The sequence below is a fragment of the Watersipora subatra genome, chromosome 2 (assembly GCF_963576615.1).
Source record: "Watersipora subatra chromosome 2, tzWatSuba1.1, whole genome shotgun sequence".
NCBI lineage: Eukaryota > Metazoa > Bryozoa > Gymnolaemata > Cheilostomatida > Watersiporidae > Watersipora > Watersipora subatra.
Genome location: NC_088709.1, coordinates 21,078,269 through 21,095,734, shown reverse-complemented (window position 1 = coordinate 21,095,734; position 17,466 = coordinate 21,078,269). Strand labels below are relative to the sequence as shown.

Genomic DNA, 17,466 nt, shown 5'->3' with positions numbered 1-17,466 from the left:
AAACAGTTACTGACTTAGATAATGACAAGCCTCCATCACTCCACGATTTCTCTGCTCACACCGGGCCAAACTTCACACCACCTGCTGATACTTTACCGGTGGAATATTTTGATTATTTTTTTCTTCCTGTCAATCAAGGTGGAAGTAGTTTGTGGGACTTCATAGCAGCAGAAACTAATAAGTACTATGAGTACACTTATGCAAAGATGGGAGTACTGCAGGCACGGTCTAAGCTGAATTTATGGGAGAATGCAACAGTACAGCGACTAAGGGCATTTATTGGACTGTGTTTGAACAAGGGATTGTGGAAAGCTCCAAATAATAATGCTTACTTTGATGGAAAGCATCACAGCCAAAACCACCCAGTATTCCGAGAGACCATGAAGCAGGACACATTCAACCTCATGCTCAGATTTCTACATGTTTCTGACAGTTATAATGAGCCTCCACGCTCGAGTGCAAGTTATGATCCTCAATACAAGTACAGGAACGTTCTGGAACATTTGACAGCTAGGTGGCAACAAGGTTACGATCTCTTCAAAGTAATATCTATAGATGAAACAATCGTAGGTTTCAAAGGCCGTCACTGTCTAGTCAACTACATCCGCATAAAAAAACATCACCAGTGGGGCCCAAAGGAATACAATCTTGCTGACTCAAAGACCGGGTATGTGCATAATACTGTTTATCATACATCAGCACTCAAAGTATCCGACAAAGGGCAGCCATTCGATGTCTGTAATAAACTTTTAGAAAATCACAGTGGCAAACATCATCATTTGGTAGTAGATAACTATTACACTAGTCGAGTTCTCTGTGAAGAAATGCTCAAAAAGCAAATATATGTGACTGGCACAGTACGCAAAGGTCGCCGAGGTCTGCCTGACGGCATCAATGCTAAGCTGACAACCAAAGGGGAAATGAACGTAATGAGAAATGACCAGATCATGGCATTGTCTTGGGTAGACAGGAAGCGAGTACGCATGCTGTCTACACACGCTTCTGCAAAGACATGCGGGAAGACACTTTGGAATGGTCAGGTCAAAACATTACCAACTGTGGTGGTGGAATACAACGATGGGATGGGTGGTGTCGACATAGCTGATCAAATGACCGACGCTTATGCTGCTGAGCGAAGAACAATGAAATGCTGGAAAAAAATATTTTTCCATCTCCTGGACAGAACAATGACAAATGCATATATTATGTATAAGCTTAATCCCAACATCGCAAAGCCAATGGGGCATTATAACTTTATTGTAGAGGTAATTGAAGGCCTGCTCGGTGGTTACCAAGAGAGTCGACAGCATGTTGGTAGACCAAACCTGGGTGACATGCAGTCAAGATTTACAGCTAGACATTTTTGTGAGACAATTCCAGATAAGAAACGTAAAGTCTGTGCTGTTTGTAGCAGGAGCAGGGTTAGCGGCTACAAAGGAACACGAATAACTACATGGTGTCAAAACTGTGGCGTTGGACTCTGCCGCAAGGAGTGCTTTCAAGCATTCCACACATAGACAATTGTACTTTGTTGTACTTTTTTGGTAGCAGTACATTATTAAATAGATGTTATGTAAATTTTAAGTACATATGTAAATACATTTCAGTTCGAGCTATGTATATTCATAAAATACAAAATTTCTTGAATTTTCGAAAATAAATTACACGAGTTTCGGTTGTTTTTGGGGGGGGGCTTATACCCGGTCAAAGGGTTAAGAGCTTGTAATCACGTTTCCACATATTTTGCACCTATAACACAGCAGGGTAAGACATGGTGAACCTTTTGATACCAAATAACTGAATGTGAATTTTGTTACAAGTAAACCTCTAATGAATTGAATAGCCACTAGATACAACTAACTATTTATCTCTTTCATGACTGCTTGATTGAAGCCAGACACTATGGTCCAACTATTCAGAAATTCTGCTTCTAGATAAAGGACCATCAGCCGCTATGGATGGTCTACCAGAGCTAGACAAACTACCGTGAAACCTCTAACTGAACGCCATGGCACTATTTTTCAACCCTTCCTCTATAGGTGGCGTTCAAATAGAGGCTGGCGTTGTATTTTTCAAATGGCTCGTCAGAATTTTGAGAAGGTCAATTCAGCCCTTTGACGGGTGAAGCAAATATTTTGCCCCTTTTTTTCCGGTCGAGTGACACTAACCCTTTTGAGTACAATAAATCTGCTGACTAACTCCAATATGTCAAAGATATCTTAATCAATATGCATTGAGAGGCCAAGAATTATTTTTACCAGTTGATATCTATTGCTTGCAATTAACCTGCGAGGACATTATAGCCTGCGTCCTGCTTTGCAATTAGTTGGAGCCTACAGTTTATATTTCATTGCAAATGTGAAAACATATTTTTATTTTATATCATACAATATCTAACAATGCAGCATAAAAGCTCATTGCACTCGTTGATATGTTTGCTACAATTTGCAACCACAACTCACTTTTTATGCGCAATCGAGTAGTTACATGTACGAGCGTCCATCTGCTGTAAGATCAGATTACTGCAACGATGCTATCAAATAATATTCTATAAATCGGCAAATTCATAAGTTATATCATGATAATCTAGCAAATGCTACAAATATGCATTCTTGATGCTACTTCAAAGATTACAATGAGATATGTTATTAATATTAAATCCATTGAACTAATATAATATTTACCTTCATCCCTGTTTGTGTTGATTAAAGGACTCTCTGGTTCTAGATTAAGTTCAGTGTCTACAATATAAACAATGTAGAATAGTAGATACAGTGAACGATTTAAAACTCATTAAGTTTAGGGTTTTTAGATACATCGAATGATTTGATTTAAACCAAAAATCATCAACAAATATGCAATAGACAATATATATGGCTATAAACTCAGTGTACCTCCTGCGATCAAAGGTCACAACCTTCAAAAAATGACTCGCGTATTATTAGCTCTCATGGATCTGTAGTAGTTAATCAAACCCTACAACTAGCACAGAATTCCTTCAAAAGACTTACACTTACACTGTAACTTTAGAGGAAAGTGATTATAATATTCATTCAACTCAGACATCAAAGCTTATCAGCAGCAGTTATCACTATTACTTGATAAATCTTAAAACTTACCGCTTGGGTAAAGATTATCAGCATCATCATCAGATCCTGGTTCCGTTTTCACGTCCGGGACTACTAAAATAAACATAAGTGCTCATCTAGAGAAAAATGATAATGAGAAGCCGCTATATATCAAATACTGCTTAATATATATCAATACAATTTTTTGACAATTTTTACCAGGGATGTTTACATTATATAATTACTATGGTTGCTATATCCTTGCAAACAATTTTTTTACCCTACGATGCCAACCCAGGAACAGATCCAAATATTATCCTGTTGGTGCACTGTATATCTATATATACAGTGTACCAACAGTGTATATATACAGTGTATATATATGTATCTGTATATGTATTTATATATATATAGTGTATATATATACAGTGTATATATACACTGTATATATATACAGTGTATATATATACACTGTATATATATACATATACTGTATATACATACCGTAAAACCTCTATTTGAGCGCCAACCCTATTTGACCAGCATTAAAAGAAACGGGTTGAAAAATGGAGCGCCACCCTACGTTTGAATGCCACCTCCATTTGAACACCACTTTGACATTATTTGATCTTTATGAACCAATAATATCAAGTGATCAGTAGAAAGGTGTTCAAAAAATCGTATTAGTAATGAATCGTTCACATTAATAGCAATCAGTTCTCTCGTTGTTCAACTCAGAAGCTTTTCGCTTTTTTCTGTTAAAACTTTGAAAGCACCATAGAAACAATCAATAACGGTCCCAGGCTAATAATAGTTTCTTGTTTAACGCAGTCTTGATACTTTGAAGTACATGTACATATATAAAAATGTGTTTGAATTCACGTTGGTAGATGAACTTTGAAAGCAACACCAGAGAAATAATTAATATCTGTGTCAGGCTAATAGTAGTTCCTTGTTTAACGCGGTCTTAATACTTTGAAGAACATGCATATAAAAGATGGTTTGCAAGTTTTGGGTCAAAGGTTACATTTAGTGAGCAAAATTTTGTACTAAATGCAGCGCGTAAAAGTTTTACTCTGCCAAAAATTGTTTGGATGCTAACACCGACTAGTTCAGCAATGCAGAAATATAGTTGAGACCAAAAGATATTGTAGAAGGTAATGGACAACTAGAAGATGTTCGTTTCATCGAAAGCAACAATCAGAAAGTGGCTATCCGAGCAAATGATGGAAATATTGTTTTAAAGATGGTAATTTTTGTTTTTGCATGTAACATACGTAAGCATGGTTCGTTTATGTCATTTGCTCATGAATATATACTTGTACCATCCGATAGATTATCATCACATAACTTATTAACATGCTGATTTATAGCATGTAATTTAACAGCGTTCTTGCGGCTATCTTAACCCTTTTGCAGGTATAGCGACATTATTGTCGTTTCGCGATACTGATGTCAATGGGCAGAGCGACTATTATGTCGCCACGTGAACGTTTTTATAAATTGATTTTTAGTAACCTTATTGCCCTTTTTTATTTAATTTTTTTACTAATAGTAAACTACAATATATTGGTATCTGTTAGCAACCAAAAAACTAGCCGTTTTGAGACAAAAAAATGATCGTTTTGGCAATGCTAAACGAACGAAAAATCCGAAATAAAAACGTATTTAAATAAAATTGGGAATTTTGTTTGTGGCTTGTTTCTGCCTTTGTTTCTGCTTTTTGAGTATTTTCCCAGAGTGCAACAACTTTCTCTTACCGCCATGGCGTCCTCCAAAAGCTATAATAGGCAAAGGCGAAGCTATAGAGGAACAAGAATAAGCACATGATGCCAAGACTGCGGTGTAGGCCTCTGCAAGGGCAAATGCTTCCAAAAGTACTATTGCTAGAGAAACACTTATATAAGAATTTGACTTGAAAATGTTTATTTGTATTTACCTGTATAATAAAAACAGAATACACGTATACAATATCATAAACAAAAGTGTATTAATGATTTTTTTAAAATCAATTCGTGAAAAATTAATTTGCCCAGGGGTTTCAAATAGCCCAAAAAAACTTGCCTGCGAAAGGGTTAACACGGCTTGCAATGGATCGATACTCATACCTCTACTTCTATTTCATATAAATGCTAGTTTTGGCTGCAAACTGTAGCAAACCTATCAATGAATGCAATGAGCTTTTATGCAACATTGTTAAATATAGCTATATAATAAAAATATGTTTTCAAATTTAGAATGAACTGAAAATGCCAACAAATTGCAAAGAAGGACACAGGCCATAATATCATCGCAGGTTAATTGCCAGCAATAGATATCAACTGGTAGAGATCTTTCTCCGTTTCTCAATCCATATTTATTAAAAGATCGTTGACAATTTGGAGGCAATTTAGCAGATTTATTGCATCCAAAAGGTTTAATATCGCTCCACCGAAAAAAGAAAGCAAAATATAGGCGACATTCGCTTCACCTGTGAAAGGGCTAAATTTATTTTCTACAAACTCTAACGAACCATTTGAAAAATATATATGAACGCCGCCTTCAATTGCCTGCCATCATAAAAGAAGGGTTAAAAAATTAGGTGCCACGGCGTTCAATTAGAGGTTTTATGGTGTATGTACGAGCTTGGAGCTTTTCTTTCCAAGATTTTAATAGCTATAACTGGACACACCGATGCACAGATGACACACAAAACTTGAGATTTATATACAGTCAAACATGGATAACTCGAACTTCACGGGACCGAGCGAAAGTGTTCGAGTTATCAGAGCGTTCAAGTTATCAGAGCACTGTCACAAGTCCATTTATTTATTAGTAAACACATGTATGTACATATACAAACTATAATATAAATCAAAAGCACAAATGGCTTGTTTCAAATTAAATGTTTCTAATGTAAAGTTTAAAACTTTTTTATCAAAAAGTATAGAGATTTTACTATCACTTGAGATTGGTTTGTTGTTTGAGGTGATGTTAATGCCAGGACGTTTTTTAGATTAAAATTGGCAAAACTTGATCGTTGTTGAAATGCTCAGAAGAAAAGACATCCTTTCTTTTGAGCGTTTTAACCAAGATTAATTTTGCCAATTTTTCTTGAAGTTTATGCGAAGGTTACCTCACTTTTCCTTGCTTCTGAAGGGCCATGTTTGCTAGGCGGATGTTTGGTAAAAATCAAATTTCACCAAACCTTTAGAAAAGTCGTCGACAAAAATATTTTGCCGATGATGGTAATAATGACGCCTATGAATTACGAAAAGTTGAGGTTTACCTCTATGGCTTGGAAAAAAGTGATTTGTTAAAGTGATAACAACCGTCTTGGTAGCCGTTGGGCAAAAAACTGTTCGAGTTAACAGTGTTGAGGTCGAGTTATCTAAAGCAATTTATCATTACGTGAGGGCAGACAAAAAACCCATTCGAGTTAACCATGTGTTCGAGCTATCCGAGGGCGAGTTATCCATGTTTGACTGTATATTATTTGTTAACACTTAACTAACCAGTTGGGTAGAGATTATCTGCACCATCATCAGATTCTGTTCTCACCTCTGCGAATACTACAATAAAGATTAGAGTTCATCTAGAGAGAATTATACAGAAGCTAATTCTATATACAGTGGTGTGAATATATATAGTATTATATATATATTATTATATTATTATACAGTATATATATTTTTTTATCTTCTACCTAAATAAGTCTCAAAGCCTGTGTGTAATTCAGTTTGTCCAGCTATAACTATTAAAATACTGGAATGAAGAATCTGTATTGCTGAAGATTTGATCTCGGAATCTCCCATTCGACAGGCAAATGCCTTAATAAGTTCCAAGGCAAGAAAAAAACTTGTTTTGAACGATCTCAAAAAACCGAGTTGTTCGAGATCAGAAACAATTTTTTTCAGTAGAACAAATGAATGTAAATTTTATCTGTTCCAAAGTGAGAAAACAACTTCGGTAAAGTATTTTTTCAACATTTGTACATCATAAGCTGCATGTATACTGCATACTATAAATAGAAATGGGTAGATATAGAGTGTTTAATTTTAATAAAAGGTTTTCTAATTATGATGATGGAAAAAGAAACCAAAAGTAAACATTTCGTACGTTTGGCTCTTTAAACATCAAAAATATTAAAGGTTAAGAGACAATACTAAAAATTGCAAAAAATGATAATGAACCAGAAAAAAATGCAACAGATCAGTTATATCAAAAATCGTAGGAAAAAGAAAATATAAACAGCAATGGCCTATTTACTTTACATCTTTAAAGGAGTAAAAAAAGAGAATATAAACAGCAATGGCCTATTTACTTTACATCTTTAAAGGAGTAAAAAAAGAGAATATAAACAGCAATGGCCTATTTACTTTACATCTTTAAAGGAGTAAAAAAAGAGAATATAAACAGCAATGGCCTATTTACTTTACATCTTTAAAGGAGTAAAAAAGAGAATATAAACAGCAATGGCCTATTTACTTTACATCTTTAAAGGAGTGAAAAAAGAGAATATAAACAGCAATGGCCTATTTATTTTACATCTTTAAAGGAGTAAAAAAAGAATCTCTAAAAAGAATCTTCCAAAACAATTTAGGGTCGACTAGAGGAGTTGTCTCCCTAGCAAACATCTTCGGTAGAGGAGACGTCCTACCAGATGGTTTCTCCCTTTTTGTAAAGAATTTATGAAGCGTAAAATGCTTCTCCGTTTGTTAGCGAATGTTTCCATGCATTTCCGGAGCTTTGTTAATTGCAATGCACATGCTCGGGTTTGGTTGAGAGCCGAACTTATATTCGAGCTCCGAGATGACCAAATTTCAAAATCTTTGGTGAAAAGACTAAGGCTAAAATAATTAGCACGCGCATGGATTAAGTGGTATATGATAGCACAACTGATCATTAAGTCGCGGTGCTTCAGTGGTACAGTGTACGCATATGAACCTTGTCGATGCATTCGTAGAGAGTTTAAATCCACTAGAAAACAGAATTTTAATATCCAGATTTTAAGTTCTATAGCTGGAAGGACCGTCATACTTTCACATTTATATATATATATAGATAGAAGAAAGATTGATATACATGTATATAGTGATTGCATAATGCTAGCTGCAATATTTATTATAAAGCCATGAAAGATTGGCATACATTCCCAGTATGAGCCAACTTTATTCCATCATATAGCCAGTTGGACAGCGCAGTGTATTGGAAAAATAGATGTCAGCAGAACTGGATGTGGTGAGTTCAAATCAGATTCGCAGCCATTTTTCTGAACTCACCCATTTGGCCATACACACAGGAAAAACTTGACTTATATTTTTTAATTTGTGGGCTGCACCGTAAGGAAAGGGGAGCCAAAGGTGAAAGGGGAGCGCACATATTCGATGTTCAAAATGAAATAAAAGACTTCTCTTATCCGGGCCATGCTGGGCATTCACCTAGTATATATATATATATAAATTAACATATATCAGCACATATCTATACATATAAACATTGACCAACAGTAATATATTTCAATGTTATATATAAATACTAATACATATATATGAATAAATATATATCGATATATATACCGTAAAACCTCGAATTGAAAGCCATCTCTAATTGAAAAAATTGAATTGAGAAAACGGTTGAAAAATAGACCGCCACTCTCAATTGACCGTCACTTTGACAATATTGAATCTTTACGAGCCCATAATATCAAATGATCAGGAGAAAAGTGTCCACAAAATCGTATTAATAATGAACCGTTTATATAACACTTAATTCTCTCGTTGTCCAATTTCAAAGCTTTTCATTTTTTTCGTTAAAATTTTGAAAGCAACACCATAGAAATAATCAATAACGGTCTCAGGTTAGTAGTTCTCTGTTCAATGTGGTCTTTCTACTTCAAAGTACATGTACATATATATAAAAAGGCTTAAATTTACGATGGTAGATGAACGTTGAAAGCAATGCTAAAGAAATAATTACTGTCTCAAGCTAATAGTGGTTCCTTGTTTAACGCGGTCCTGATATTTCGAAATACATGTACATATATCAAAAACAGTTTAACTTTATGATGGTAGATAGATTGAAAGCAATGCCATAGAAATAACTACTAACTGTATCAGGCTAATAGTAGTTTCTTGTTTAACATGGTCCTGATACTTCAAATAACATGCATATAAAAACAGGTTGCAAGTTTTGGGCCAAAGGTTACATTTTAGTGAGCAAACATTTACATAAAACAATATTTACGCAAACATATTTGTGTTACATGCAACGCGTAAGTTTTGCTCTCCCGAAAAATTGTTTGGATACTAATATCGACTAGTTTAGCAGTGCGGAAGAAGAGTTGAGGCCAGACGATATTGTGGAAGGTATTGGACGACAAGAAGATGTTCGTTCCATCTAAAGCAACAATCAGAACGCAGAGCTATCCGATCAAACGATGGAAATATTTTTGTTTTAAAAAGGTTAATTTTGATTCTGCATGTAATATAAGTATGGTTCGTTTGTTCATGAATATATACATGTATTGTATGATTTGATAGATTATTATTGTATAAGTTATAAATATGCAAATTTATAGCATGTTATTTAATAGCATCCTTGCGGCTATCTTAATATGGCTTACAATGAATCGATGGTCGTAAATCCACTTCTATTGCACAGAAAGGCTAGTTTTGGCGGCAAACTATAGCAAACATAGCATTGAGTTTTTATCCAACAATCCTAAATATAGATATAAAATATGTCTTCAAGTTTAGAATGAAATAAAAGTTGAAAATGCCAACAAATTGCAAACAATGACACAGGCTATAATATCATCGCAGGTCAATTGCAAGCAATAAATTATAGACATTAACTGGTAGAGATATTTCTCGATTATATCATGTTTTCCAATTCACACTTATTAAGAGATCTTTGACAAGTTGGAGGTGAGCTAGCAGATTTACTTTGACTGATTATTCTGACACTATAAAGGTTGAAAAATAAAGTGGCATGGCGTTCAATTAGAGGTTTTACGGTATCAATTTATAAATCTATATATACATCTCAAAGTTTGCATGAGTGTACTTCGGTTTGTCCAGCTAAAGCTATTAAAATGAAGCATCCGTATCACCCAAGACTCGATCTCAGAACCTCTCATTCACCAGGGAAAAACCTTACCATTTAAGCTACGCAAGGTTGATGGATTCATAGGCCGATATGTGTTGCTATACGAGTTAAAATTTGCTACCGCTCTTCGTTACAGCGCAATGTAATTTTATGCTTGCTCTCACAGCTATTATTAGTACTTATTAATATTAGCTCACTCAAATTAGCCATTGGCAATGTGCCAGACTAATGGCAAGTACATTCCTGTCACTGTTCAAAAGCTGACTTTTAATACCTGTGCAACGCTGGACATTACGCTAGTATATTTATAAAAGGAAAACATGCCTCAATTTTGAAATTACATAAATAAATTGAAAGCTCCAACAAATTATTATTTCTTAGTTCTTATTTGTTAATCCTGAACTAACCAATTGGGTAGAGGTTGTCAGCACCATCATCAGGTTCTGTTTTCACTTCTGCAACCACTACAATAAAATGAGAGTTCATCTAGAGAGAATTATACAAGAAGCTTATTCTATATAGAAAATAATATATCAATATTAGTTGAATACCCAGCATTGCCCAGGTAACAAAAGTTTTAGCACAGAATTTTTTTTATTTAATATATATAACAACAGTTATTATATGTACATATACATATGTACGTGTACAGTGGTGTGAAAAATAAACAGGCCACCCAAATAATATCCCCTTTGTTGACATTGCAGCGGTCAATACGTTTAATCCCTCTTTAAACTAATGTTCTTAAGTTCCCATACAAATTATACATCAAAAGGAAGCTTAAAAGTTGACTTGCAACAAAATTCACATTACAATTTTTTGGTATCAGAAGATTCACTATGTCTTACTCTGTTGTGTTGTAGGTGCAAAATATGTGAAAATGTGATTACAAACTCTTAAAAGCTCAAAAACAAACAATTAATCGCCGCCATCACAAAACTGCCGAAGATTAGAACCTCTTTCCAAAACGGCTCAAATGGGACGTAGTTGTACAAGATGGCTTCTGTTTACACTTTTACACAACCTCATTTGTCGAAATATTTTCACAAATATACTTCACGCATTCATTAAAACCATGTCTATTGTTCTTGCGCGTCTATTTTATCGTCATTGTAATGCTGTCACTTTTAGCACTGTTATCTTATAACTTACCGTAAAAATTCATTTAATTTTTAACCTTAGATTTAAGGAGTACATGTCATTGTCTGATAAACATGACGAGCCTGTTGGTCACCTGTGATTATCGAAAAATGCTGCAGAAATTATTTGTCAAGTATTGGGTCACATGATCAGATTACGACAAGATGATTAGACCAAGCTGAAATAAAACTGTAAAGTAGCGAATGTCTATATTTGATGAGGGGTCTTCGGTGAAACCCGAACTGTTTGTCACGGGACAAAACGATAACCAAATGTAATGAATACGTCAGAGAAATAAAGAGATTCCAATCTACGGCGGCTTTTCGTTTTTGAGCTTTTAAGAGCTTGTTATCACATATCCACATATTCTGCACCTACAACACAACGGAGTAAGACATGGTGAATCTTTTGATACCAAATAACTGTAATGTGAATTTTGTTGTAAGTCAACCTTTAAAAGTAGTAGACTTAGATGAAACTATTTATAGTTATAAACAGCAATATCGAGTAACTTTTACAGTCATTCAAACTTAGCAATTATTTCTGACACACTCATTTTGACTTCAAATAAAGCCATATTCTATATACAAATAACTTTGAGCAGTTGAGTTATAAATTGGCATAAATTAGCCATTGGCAATGTGCCAGGCTAATGGCAACGTGCCAGGCTAATGGCAAGTGATATGCAACTGCATTACCTGTCACTGTCCCTAAGCTGAATTTTAACCCTAATGGCCATTATTCCAGGACTGCGTAAGGTGAGTCAGAAACACTAACGGCCGGAATACCGGCATTCACATGGCTCTGTTTACAAAAGCTGTTTCTAAGTAACAGCGTAAACCAATCGGATTAATTCTTGCTCAGGATGTTAGACCAGAAATTTCACTTCCCTTTGTATGTGTGGTCGATAGATATTATATTACTGTAAATATTTTATAGAGCTTTTAAAATCATACGAATATTTATAGTTTAGCCTGAATAATGGTGCAATATTGTTTTTTTCTGTTTGATGACATTTGCTGCGGGCAGCACGGCTTTTTTTTACTAGTGTTTTCCCAAATATCATTATATTATAAGCACATATTTTAAGCACATCAATTACATCAGTACTGTCTCAGCTTATTCAGGTTCTTCAATATCTTGGCTTTCAAATGAGCCATTGTTTGATATGGTGAGACATTGGTTGGTGTTTATAGGATTTCCTCAGAGCTCTACCACAGAAATGTTCAATGGTATAGGCTCGCAAATTATGACGTCATAATTCTCATATTCGGTGTTGTGTGCTCTTATTTTATTGCTTACCGCTTATATTTATCAACTACGATAATGACACTAGTGGCAGGCAAATGTAGGACAACTCCAGAGAACCAATGAAGATGACAAAGGAATCAGTGTTATTAGCTCTCATGTACAGATTATTTCTATGACAAATAGTTCAGATTCAAAGCACCATACTATGTTTTCCTGATGATATTATGCACTAGCCCTTTCTTTTTATTCTGATATTGAGGGGCACGACTGAGGCTAATTAATTTCAAGCATTGCGAGATCTCGCTAGAGTGCAATTTACATGTAGTTCTAGGGTCACCCCACTGCAGGTCACAATTTAATCGATGTGATTTCATTACCTTTATCGAACACAGTATATTTATTGAAGCATAATCATATTTAGAAAGCGATACAAATTCTTCAGATACTAATACTATTAATGTTTAAAATGAGCGAAAGGATAAAAAAAGCAAACTCTAACAATCACCCGAAATCTGTTAACCCAGAACATGTGTTTGTATTGGTTGGGTGTTAGCACGAGCCCGGGCATTGTTGATTATCTAGAATCCTAGTTTATAATTAGCGCTCACTGGGTTTAAGAACACCAATCGTCCCCACCGAAAAGCGCAACCTCAATAGCAGCGAAAGGAATCGACGACCTAAGGCTAAATGATAATTATGAAATCACATTGGGGAACCACAACCAAGAGTTTTTATATTGCAGGACATACTTTTGACACCCTGTTTTTCATAGTTCTATTATTCTTTGTGTATTGAATATAGGTTCATTCGAAAGCCAAGAGTCTGAAGTACTGAAATAAATGATAAAAGTACTGATATAATTGATGTGCTTTGATAAAAGTTAAAAAACTTTGGATCATTGGACAAATTGCGCAGAGTTACTGACACACATTGACAAGAACAGCCACGGTTCAATGAGTTAATAACCGTGCAATACCGGGCACTCCGATAGTATACATGTAGTTGTGAGATGACAATATGCCTTCAAATTTAAAATCAAATAAAAACTTGAAAGATCCAACAAAATGCAACACAGACTTTAAAATGACTGTAGGTTAACTGCAAGCAATAGATATCAACTGGTAGAGACATGTATCAGCTTCCTCGAGCATATTTATTTAAAGATCTATGGTAAGGTGGAGCAGGTATGCTAGCAAGGTATGCTAGCAAATTTCTCATATCTAAATGGGTTAATGTTGTACAGCCCAAAGGAGAGCCCAAAATATAGCAACATTCATTTTACCCGGGAAATGGTTGAATTTATCTTCTCAATACTCTGATGAGATGTTTGAAAGATCACAGTTTACTTGACCGTCACCTCTAATAAAGAGCCACTTTCAGGGGAGGATTGAAAAATAGAGCACCACAGCATTCAAATAAAGGTTTTACGGTACATATCAATATACTGTAAATGTATTATTTGTTAACCCTTAACTTTGTTTTGTAACTTAATTTTGTTGCAAATCAACCTTTAACTAACCAATTGGGTAGGGAGTATCAGCACCATCATCAGATCCTGTTCTCACATCTGCTACTACTGCAATAGAGATAATTTCACCTCGAGAGACTTATACAAGAAGCTATATATAGATGGATATATTGATATATCTATCTAGATATATAGATAGATTGATCAATATATATATATATATATATATATATATATATATATATATATATATATATATATATATATATATATATATATATGTCATCTGAAATTGATTTCAGTTTTACCTGATGAACGGTAACAACCATGAAACTAAGTAGTAAATAGTTTTTAAAGTTTTTAGTTCTTAATACAATTTATATAAATGCTTTATTTTAATATTGAGCACTCTCTTCTAGTGAACTGCAACCTTCTTCTTCATCAGTATGTATATATAAATATACTGATATATATATGCTATATATATTATATGTGATCTCTATAATAGGGATCACATATATAGCGATCAATATTGGGGGTCCTCCCATGTTTTGTGACGATTCTGACGACAGGGATATTTAAAAAGTGACAGACGAGACGACCATTTATCAATGAGTAGGTGACGAGGTGATTATGATTGTGTAAGTAGGAATACTAAAGGTACGGCTACACGTAACGAATTTTTCGTTGGTTCTGACCGAAATCACGAAAAACGCGGAATTAATCGGTCGAAATTCACAGAATTATTTGAGCTGTGCATGCCCACCGAGTTCGTCGACGAAACGCTTTTAATAGATTAAACAAATTATTAGCGAGCACGATTCTAGCAGCTTTAGCAATTAGTATAGTCCAAGACATGTATCGCGACACACAATAAAAATACGAAAGCAATTCAACATAGAACAGAGGATGTAACTGTTTAAGTTGCGCTATTGTTGGTGAGCGAGCATGACACTAGCAAATTTTAAGAGATATGTAGTCCGAAAACATAATGCGAAACACAAGAAAAATATTACGGAAACTCACGACAGTAAATACGATGCAAACGACTTGATTGCGCTAAAGATGGCAACATTTTCTACCACAAAAATTTTGCTGCTAAAAAGAAAATATAATTAAAAAATAAACAATTTGTAGCTAGAGTCCAAACAATCTAAGCAGTTGCATCATGTGTATTATGTTGAATTGCATTTATACTTTTATTGTGTGTCATTATACGTCTCTTGGACTATACTAATTGCAAAAGCAGCTGGAATCGTGCTCGCTAGCACGATTCTAGCAGCGCAGAATAATTCTGTGTTTCAATCATTTCGTGATTTTGGTTAGACCAATGAAAAATTTGTTACGTGTAGCCGTACCTTTACTAACTTATTATTTGTCCATAAATCAACATGTTCAACCGAAACTTCACTAGTTTTGGTTTGGAGCATCTGGCCCAGCATTTATAGACTGCCAAATAATTAAAGTAAACAGCAATGAAATGTCTGTGACTGACAGTGATTCTTAAAGACAGTCTCGGTCTATTTTCAGTACAAGAAATGTAGCCCTAAAAACCTAAGACGGCTGTCACTCTTCGCAGAGTAATCAGCAACGCTCCCAAACATCACTAATAAGTTTGTGAAGGTCGCTGGTTGAGCCATGCTTTTGATTAGCAGAAGTTCAAACTGAGCAAGTTTCAGGTTTTTAACGCAACCCAGTGCCACCAGAATGGATATTTGTATTAAAATAACGAATGTGAAGAAAGAGGTTGTTTTGGTTACCAACTTGAAAAAGGTGACAGTGATTTTAAAAGTGACGAGAGTGATTTTAAAAGTGACGAGAGTGATTTTAAAACTGACGACAGTGATTTTAAAAGTGACGACAGTGATTTTAAAAGTGACTATTCCGTCGACAACTTTGTGTGGAAGGACCCCCAATATTTATATATATAAATATTGACCGCTATATATGTATAAATAATGATAAATTCACATGTACATTACATATAACAATATATACAAATATCGATAAATATATGAATATTGATCAACGTAAACCAATATACATTAATATATTGACCAATATACTCAATATATTATATTATTTGTTTAATCATTAACTAACCAATTGGGTTGAGATTATCAGCACCATCATCAGATTCTGTTCTCACGTTTGCAACTACTACAATAAAGATCAAAGTTCATCTAGAGACAACTATACAATAAGCTTTTTCTATATAGCAAATAATATATCAATACTAGTTGAATGCCCAGCGTTGCCCAGGTAACAAAAGTTTTAGCACAGAACTTTTTTTATTTAATATATATAACAACAGTTATTATTCCAACTTTTAAACTTCATATCACTAGAAAAGATTTTTGTGCAGTTTAAATAAATTAAGACAAAATAAAACAACTGTAAAGGTTTTCAAACTTTGCAAACAACTTCAACTTGCAAACTTCATATCATGAAAAAAATGTTTTGTGCAGGTCAAATAAATTAAGAAACGAAATAAAACGACTATGAAAGAGTTTAAATGCAAACCGAAGTAATTAGCAAGGAATATTTAAATTAAGTCTGTTTTGCGACGATTACAATAAAAGATGATTTGGTAATGATACAATTAATACGAACTGAGAAAACAAAATAAAAGTCCTGAATATTTTGAATTAATACTAACAATTTGTGCATAAAAGTGTGAGTGTATAAAAAAAGTTACTGTTCCAACAGAAACTTAGATTAAGACGATACTGGTACCTCTCGATATTGGTACAAATGTAAAAATGAGATATCGGACTATCTTTGTCTGACCGAATGGAGAGATAATGTCAAGGCTACTCCTACGGAGATAATACAATTGTCTGCGTGAAAAGAATTGGCTTTGATCGCGATATAGCAATCGAACCTTATGGAAGACCTAAACTAAAAGTTCAAGAAAACACGAACTTCAACTCACCCACACGACCAACTTTGACAAATATATATATAATTTAATACATATACCGATTTACATTTCGTAAAACCTCTAATTGAATGCCATGGTATTCTATTTGTCATCAACCCTTCCATAGTGGCGTTCAAATAAAAGTAGCGTTAAATTAGAGGTTTTACAGTATATTAATAGCCATAAGTTTTCATGGCTGCAATGGGAAAATTCTTCCACCATACTTACCTTTATCGCTGTTTGTGTTGACTGATGAACCTTCAGGTTCCATTTTAACCTCGATATCTACAATATAGTATACATTGATGATTTACTACCTACAAACACTGACTTCCTGGAGCTATACAGAAGCACAAGCTTAAACAGTATTTTAAACTGGCTGGTTGATGCATCACAATAGAACAGTATGCTGTTACAATCCATCATTTTTTTTGATGGGGGCTTTTCCGTGGATGAGCGCATGTGCAAACACGGTGATGACATATTTGTAGAAAACGATCGTCATTCTGTTGATTAATAGTATTTTT

At 34.4% G+C, this 17,466-nt stretch overlaps 1 protein-coding gene across 9 annotated transcripts in view; it reads right to left on the bottom strand.

Annotated features, from left to right (window-relative positions):
- Nucleotides 1–17,466, bottom strand: part of LOC137387289 (zinc finger protein 345-like) — a 129,594-nt gene that overhangs the window by 108,152 nt on the left and 3,976 nt on the right. For 7 of the 9 annotated variants that reach the window (XM_068073651.1, XM_068073654.1, XM_068073655.1 and 4 more), the window contains exons 3-7: nucleotides 17,168–17,224; nucleotides 16,120–16,176; nucleotides 14,068–14,124; nucleotides 10,565–10,621; nucleotides 6,563–6,619 (exon numbers count right to left, since the gene is read on the bottom strand). In XM_068073651.1, the coding sequence (XP_067929752.1) occupies nucleotides 6,563–6,619; nucleotides 10,565–10,621; nucleotides 14,068–14,124; nucleotides 16,120–16,176; nucleotides 17,168–17,224 (285 nt within the window). Of the gene's footprint in view, nucleotides 1–2,684; nucleotides 2,742–3,119; nucleotides 3,183–6,562; nucleotides 6,620–10,564; nucleotides 10,622–14,067; nucleotides 14,125–16,119; nucleotides 16,177–17,167; nucleotides 17,225–17,466 lie in introns of all 9 variants that reach the window. The other 2 variants (XM_068073648.1, XM_068073653.1) reach the window with 2 other exon arrangements.